At 50.7% G+C, this 7,539-nt stretch overlaps 2 protein-coding genes across 2 annotated transcripts; both read left to right on the forward strand.

The window, feature by feature from the left end:
- The first annotated feature begins 2,485 nt into the window (after window positions 1-2,485).
- On the forward strand, window positions 2,486-3,817 carry LOC121462059. The gene is made up of 2 exons (XM_041673483.1): window positions 2,486-2,645; window positions 2,797-3,817. Exon 2 carries the CDS (start codon window positions 2,817-2,819, stop codon window positions 3,558-3,560), a length of 744 nt encoding a protein of 247 aa, XP_041529417.1. The 5' UTR covers window positions 2,486-2,645; window positions 2,797-2,816; the 3' UTR covers window positions 3,561-3,817.
- Window positions 3,818-5,739: 1,922 nt separating this feature from the next.
- On the forward strand, window positions 5,740-6,982 carry LOC121462605 (pyridoxal phosphate phosphatase-like). The gene has a single exon (XM_041674279.1). The coding sequence runs from the start codon at window positions 5,748-5,750 to the stop codon at window positions 6,621-6,623; it is 876 nt and encodes a 291-aa protein (XP_041530213.1). The 5' UTR covers window positions 5,740-5,747; the 3' UTR covers window positions 6,624-6,982.
- Window positions 6,983-7,539: the final 557 nt, after the last annotated feature.

Below are 7,539 nucleotides of genomic sequence, written 5' to 3' on the forward strand. Positions count from 1 at the left end.
TGACCACTGCCTTATCAAAGTTGACCCCCCTGGCCCCCTTGTGAGCAGGTGGAGGTAGGACTGAGTGTGTTTGATCCTATCATCATGGGGTTGGTTCCCCTGGTGACTTCACCAGTCACCTTAGCATGCCTCACACAGCAGACTGTAAGGATTTAAAAACATATATTAGAAAACAGTGAAAGCCAAACGCTTCTCTTTTGTTTTTATTTTTTATTTTTGTTTTTTGAGACTGTTTGTAATCAGGCATCTGCACTGGCCTGCCCTTTGGGTCCTGACTGGATATGTCCTCAGCTGCAGCCACTAAGAGCATCTCCTGTGCACAATCGCTATCTTCCCTTTTTTAAAAATTGCTTATTTAAAAAAAAAAACTATCCCTTCATTACGCACACCAATCCAAGTTCCCACTTCCTCTCCTCCTATTCCCTCCACACACCCTCCCACCCCATCCCCATCCAGTCCTCAGAGAGTATAAGGCACATTGCTTTGGTGAAGGTCCAAGGCCCTCCCTACTATATCTAGACTGAGCAAGGTATCCATCTAAAGAGAATAGGTTCCCAAAAAGCCAGTACAAACAGTCGGGATAAATCCTGGTGCCACTGCCAGTGGCCCCTCAGTCTGCCCCAGCCATGCAACTGTCACCTACATTCAGAGGGACTAGTTTGGTCCTATGCTTGTTCCTTCCCAGTCCGGCTGGAGTTGGTGAGCTCACATTAGCTCAGGTAGACTGTTTCAGTGGGTGAGCCCATCATGGTCTTGACCTCTTTGCTCATATTCTTATTCCTTCTACTCTTCAACTGGACTTTGGGAGCTCAGTTTATTGCTCCGATGCGGTTCTCTGCCTCTGTTTCCATTAGTCGCTGGATGAAGATTCTATGATGGTTTTTAAAATATTCACCAGCCTGACTACAGGGAAAGGCCAGTTCGGACACCCCCTCCTCTACTGTTTAAGGTCTTAGCTGGAGTCATCCTTGTGGATTCCTGGGAATTTCTCTAGAGCCAGGTTTCTTTCTAAGCCCATAATGGCTCCCTCAATCAAGATATCTCTTTCCTTGCTCTCATCTCTGTCCTTCCTCCATCTCAACTATCCCATTCCCTCAAGTTCCCCTCACCCCTTCCCTCTTTCCCTTCCACTCTCCCTTCTCCCCCCACCCCCATGTTCCCAATTTTGTCAGGCGATCTTGTCTGTTTCTACTTTCCAGGTGGGTCTATATATGTTTTTCTTTGGGTTCACCTTATTACTTAGCTTCTCTGGGATCATGAACTATAGGCTCAATGTCCTTTGTTTATGGCTAGAATCCACTTATGAGTGAGTACATGCTATATTCATCTTTTTGGGTCTTGGTTACCTCATTCAGAATAGTGTTTTCTATTTCCATCATTTGCATGCAACATTCAAGATGTCAAAGCTCCAAAGCCACAGAGAAACCCTGTCTCAAAAATCCAAAAAAAAAAAAAAATTCAAGATGTCATTGTTTTTACCACTGAGTAGAACTCTAATGTGTACATGTGCCACATTTTCTTTTCTTTTCTTTTATTGAGACAGGGTTTCACTGTAGTTTTAGAGCCTGTCCTGGAACTAGCTCTTGTAGACCAGGCTGGCCTCGAACTCACAGAGATCCATCTGCCTCTGCCTCCCAACACATTTTCTTTATCTATTCTTCAGTTGAGGGACATCTAGGTTGTTTCCAGATTCTGGCTATTACAAATAATGCTGCTATGAACATAGTTGAACAAATGCTCTTGTAATATGATTGGGCATCTTTTGGGTATATGCCCAAGAGTGGTATTGCTGGATCCTGAGGTAGGTTGATTCCCTACTTTCTGAGAAGCCACCACACTGATTTCCAAAGTGGTTGTAAAGTTTGCACTCCCACCAGCAATGGATGAGTGTTCCCCCTACTCCACATCCTCTCCAGCAAAAGGCTATCTTGGTGTTTTTGATCTTAGCCATTCTGACAGGTTTAAGATGACATCTCAGAGTTGTTTTGATTTGCATTTCCCTGATAACTAAGGATGTTGAACATTTCCTTAAGTATCTTTTGGCCATTTGAGATTCTTCTTTTGAGAATTCTGTTTAGTTCTGTACCCCAATAAGAAGCCCTCTACCTGAGCTCTGTCACATGATGTCTTTCTCTCACGCACCCCTGTATGGACTGAGGGGGTGGTCCAGTGGTAGCATGCTTGCCTAACATGCTTGAATCCTTGGATGTGATTCCCAGTACCACATACACCGCACATGCTGGCACATACTTGTAAACCCCAGTGCTGGGGAGGGGGTGGCAGAAGGATCAGAAGTTCAAGGTCCTCCTTTGCTACTTAATGGAATTCCAGGCCAGCCAGGGACACAGAAGACCCCGACTCGAAAGACAGAGAACAAACTTTCCGTTACCTAGGAGATACAGAGGACTTTGCCTGGTCTGGTTTATGACCAAATAAGAGCTTAGGTTTACCGGACGATGGTCTGGGGAAAACAGCCACAGGGAGGAAGCCCCGTGTCAGGATGAGGTAATAGCTGGTTGGACAAAGTCTAGCCTAGAAAGAGGTGATAAATATTTGAGAATGATCGTTTTCAGTCATTCGATCCACAAGGCAGCCATTCAAGACAGAGGACCACCTCGTCCTTCTGGCCACTGCTTTCAGGACAGGTGAGGATGACAAACAGCCGCTAAGGGGGTAGACACAGGGAAGCTGAAGTCTCCGGAGACTAGGACTCTTCCTAGCTCTGACTGTTCTAGGCACCTGTTCACGTGGGGCATCCCCCCCCCTCTTTCTCTGAACTCTTCTCCTTCCCAACAGAGCGGTTCAACGGACCCACCATGATCCAGGCTGCCTTACTCCTTGGCTGTGTCTTACTGTCCTCAGCGGTCGCCTTTCCAAGGAACCCCCAGAATGGCGCCCTGCCCGTTCAGCCGGCCGTCAGAGAGACTGAATCTACATCAAATGTGCTCTCCAGGAAGCTCCTTCCTCCAGCCCCTGGCACCTGCCGGGTCCTCTTGAACACAGTGCCCTCCTTAGCCCCCTTACCTGAGCACTTGTCCCTCTTAGCGCTAAAAGTGGCCCTGGAGGACGTGGGCTGCCCTGCTGAGGCCCAGTATCTGCAGCTTCAGCTCAGTGAAGCGGGAGGGGAGGATGACACTGAAACCCTGGTCCTCCAGAGTCAAATGCGCAGCAAGGAGGAGGTTCTGAGGGGCCTGGGGGGGTTCCCTGGGGAACTGAGAAGGGTGCGGCGCTCAGGTACGCTGCCCAAGATGTGTACGGATGAAGGAGCATGGGTGCTTCACGAAAGTGCCTCGATTCTTGCTGAGCTTGCTGAGAAGTTCCCTTCTATCGACGTGGTTAGTGAGTTCAAGGCTTCTGTGGCCAATTTCACCCAGAAGTGCACCATCGAGTCTTGGGAACATTTGGAAGAAGTACGCATTAGGATGATGAAAAGCCCAGAAATTAAAAATGCCACACTCTCCACAGAAGATAAAATATACTTCACTTCTCGGCTGGTAGTCCTTCTGAAACGTGTTTTCATGAGCCTCCTGTTGGAGTATTTTTGGAGTTATTTTGGCTAGCAAGTCCTCATGGGCATCACGCGTACTTTCTCAAAGCCATTTAGCGAGTCTGCACACACAGACCATGTGTAGCATGGAGCTGGCAGTATTTCATGATTGACGCACATCTTCCTTTGATCCGTGTGAGCACACTCTCGGTATTGAGATATCTCCTTTCACCGACTTAACACTTTCTAATTCCCCAAATGAATGCTGTACCTCGGTGTGTTCATTTTCATTTGTTTTGAGATATTAAAGGGGTGGTGTTTTGTTTTTGAGACAGGGTCTCACTGTGTAACCCTGGCTGGCCTGGAACGCAGAGATTCACCTGCCTTTGCCTCCAAGTACTGGAATTAAAAGCTTGCCACACCATGTCTGGATTTGTTTTGTTATTTTGAAACAGACTTGCTATGTAGCCCAGGCTGGCCTCAAATTTATCAGACTCCTACTTCAGCCTTCCGAGTGTCTTACAAGGTTTATTTATTTATTATGAATACAGCGTTCTGCTGGTACATGATTGCACACCAGAAGAGGATACAAGGTGTCACTATAGACAGTTGTGAGCCACCATGTGATTGCTGAAAACTGAACTCAGGACCTCTGGAAGAGCAGTCACTGCTCTTAACCTCTGAGCCATCTCTCCAGCCAGGTTGTTGATTTTTGGCCCTCCCTCTGAGGGACAGAAGAAGCTGGTGGGTCCTTCTCTGATCATTCACCCACCCCTCCCAGACAATCACAAGCAATTCTGCCCTAATTGTTCATGGCTTCAGGGCCTCAGGGAGGGGCTAGTGTTTGAACTGGGGCGCAAGGGAGGAAGAGGGGTCAGTGTTGGGGAAGCCATCACTATCACACTAATCTCTGTTAAGGTCCGCCCACACTGCTATTCATAACCGCTTTCCCACGCTCTGTGAGGGGCTCTAACAAACTCATTGGCTCCCACGGCTAGCTTGGGTGGAGCTTTGGCTTGCCATTGGGACTTTGTGAGGACAGGACGGACATTGCCTCAGCTCTGTTCCAGGCTCTCTTCAGACCACAGCCAGAGGGAGGCAGTTTGAGAACTGTTTGTCCTTACAGTGAGGTCTGATCCAGCTAGGCCTCCCTGCCGCCACTGCGTCTTGCTGAATTTATTGCCATTTTCTTATAGACCCCAGATTAAGACTTGATTCCCCCCTCCTTTTTTTCCCCTCATATCTGGAGGTCTTTTTTTTTTTTTTTTTTTTTTTTTTTGCCAGATTCTGTTCCTAAACTCCACAGGCTTTTGACTGGTCCGTGGGGCCTAATTTCTGTGGCCTGCAGCTTTTTCTGTAGTCTGAGAGGCATGCAGGCTTTTTTCTTCAGCCAGATTCAGCTAGCTGCTTAGATAGGGGTTGTCCAGGGGATGTCCTGGTCTCTCTCGGTCCTTCCACTCTTAGGGAAAGTTGCGCCTCCCCACTATACCCCACCATACTGCGCATGAGCAGGAACAGAGGATGAACGCGTGGCAGGGGCCGGCTCTTGCTCGGAGTGGGAATCTTCTGTACTCGGGCACAGCCTTGCACGCTGCCGCTCAGATCCACTCCATCAAACCCGAGGAATAAGCCTGAGGTGAGACCACAGGCTTCGGATGCAATGTCTCTGATCACATCGAGGCTGCCAGAGAGACCCCACCGGATGCCCAATGCTACAAAAATGCACTGAAGACTGGGGTTCGGCAGCTAATAAAGGCAAACACCCCTCTGCTGGAGATCAGGAAGGTTGGGGGTCACCACAGATGATAACCAACCAGCATGGCCTGCTAGGGCAAGAGTTAGCCAGGCTGGAGAGAAGGCTCAGCGGTTAAGATCACTGGCTGCTCTTTGAGAGGACCCAAGTTCAATTCCCAGCACCCATACAGCAGCTCACAACTATAACTATATAACTCCTGTTCTGGAGGACCTGACTTCTTCACACAGACACACATACAAGCAAAACACCAATACACATTAAAAATAAGGCCCCGAGTTTGGTTTCTGCTACACTCAGGTATTACCTCAAATCCAGGACCTTAGGAATTCTGGGCGAGGGTTACATGCTTAGTGCACAATTCTCTTGTACTCGTCTTGGCATGTAGCTGTGTATGGCTTGGCACTCACTACCGTAGCCCAGCTGGCCTTGACCTTGTTGCAGTCCTGGCTCAGTCCCTCAAGCACTGTCATAATCATCTTTTTAGAGATACCTGGAGCCGGTTGCATGGCGCGCTGCGAGCGGCTGCGTGGCGCGGCCCTGCGCGACTTGCTGGGCCAGGCGCAGGGCGTCTTGTTCGACTGCGACGGGGTGCTGTGGAACGGCGAGCGCACCGTGCCGGGCGCCCCCGAGTTGCTGCAGTGGCTGGCGCGGGCGGGCAAGACCACGCTTTTCGTGAGCAACAACAGCCGGCGCGCGCGGCCCGAGCTGGCGCTGCGCTTCGGCCGCCTGGGCTTCGCGGGGCTGCGCGCTGAGCAGCTCTTTAGCTCAGCGCTGTGTGCCGCGCGCCTGCTGTGCCAGCGTCGTCTGCTTGGGTCGCCGGGCACCGTGTTCGTGCTGGGCGGTGAGGGGCTGCGCGCCGAGCTGCGTGCGGCGGGGCTGCGCCTGGCGGGGGACCCCGGCGACCACGGCTCGCGCGTGCGCGCCGTGCTCGTGGGCTACGACGAGCACTTCTCCTTCGCCAGGCTGAGCGAGGCGTGCGCGCACCTGCGCGACCCCGACTGCCTGCTAGTAGCCACCGATCGCGACCCTTGGCACCCGCACAGCGACGGAAGCCGGACCCCCGGTACCGGAAGCCTGGCTGCAGCAGTGGAGACAGCCTCAGGACGCCAGGCCCTGGTGGTGGGGAAACCCAGCCCCTACATGTTCCAGTGCATCGCCGAAGAGTTCAGTGTGGACCCCACCCGCACACTGATGGTGGGTGACCGCCTGGAGACCGACATCCTCTTTGGCCACCGCTGTGGCATGACCACCGTGCTCACACTCACAGGGGTCTCACGCCTCGAAGAAGCCCAGGCTTACCTGGCAGCTGGTCAGCATAGCCTTGTGCCTCACTACTACGTGGAGAGCATTGCAGACTTGATGGAGGGGCTGGAGGACTGAACCCACCTCCCCCATTCCCCGATCCCGTAAATGGAGGCTGCGGGCCATGAGTCACATTCGGCAACATGAGCTACCTGGCCCAGGTGTCTACCCCAATGAAGGGAAGCTGGAATCCGGGAAGGTTTGTGGGCCCTCATACCCCTCCCAGCAGTGGCTGGACACTCTGCTGTTCAGAAACTGTCCCTCCACATCTTGAATGTTCACCCTGGCCTGACCCCACCACCTGCGGTCACCTCCCCTTCTTAAAAAAAAATAAATAAATAAAAATAAAAAAAATATATATATATTGGGCTGGAGAGATGGCTCAGAGGTTAAGAGCATTGCCTGCTCTTCCAAAGGTCCTGAGTTCAATTCCCAGCAACCACATGGTGGCTCTCAACCATCTGTAATGAGGTCTGGTGCCCTCTTCTGGCCTGCAGGCATACATACAGACAGAACACTATATACATAATAAATTTTAAAAAAAGAAATATATATATATATATATTTCATTTTCTCCAACCCTGAGTACTTAATTAAGCTCCTTCCCTTCCCTAGGAGTTGTAATGCTCTGTCCTTAGGTGCTTGTTGACCAGTCAGAAGTCTAGGGAACTCCAGATATTCCTGGCCTGCACAGGCCTATGGAAGGAAAGCTACCAGTATTGACTGGCATGTTAGTGTCTCACAGTGGGCCCTCTGGACCAAGTAGGAGCTTAAAGATCACCTTGCATATCCTGGAGCCCCAGAGCACCAATCAGAAGGCTAAGGGACTTTGACCTCTGGATGTCCATCACGACAACAATGATCCCCTGGCCTCTTAGATTCCAAATAGAACAATCTACAAGTCCGCGACACGGTGGCTTTTTGATAATCCTGGGCTGACTGGATCAGCCAGGAGACCAGGTCCTAGGAGGGCAGGGTGATGAATGCCTGTCCT

Source organism: Microtus oregoni, unplaced genomic scaffold (genome assembly GCF_018167655.1).
Source record: "Microtus oregoni isolate MIOR12 unplaced genomic scaffold, Mior012 000001F_ref0000356, whole genome shotgun sequence".
NCBI classification, from domain to species: Eukaryota; Metazoa; Chordata; class Mammalia; order Rodentia; family Cricetidae; genus Microtus; species Microtus oregoni.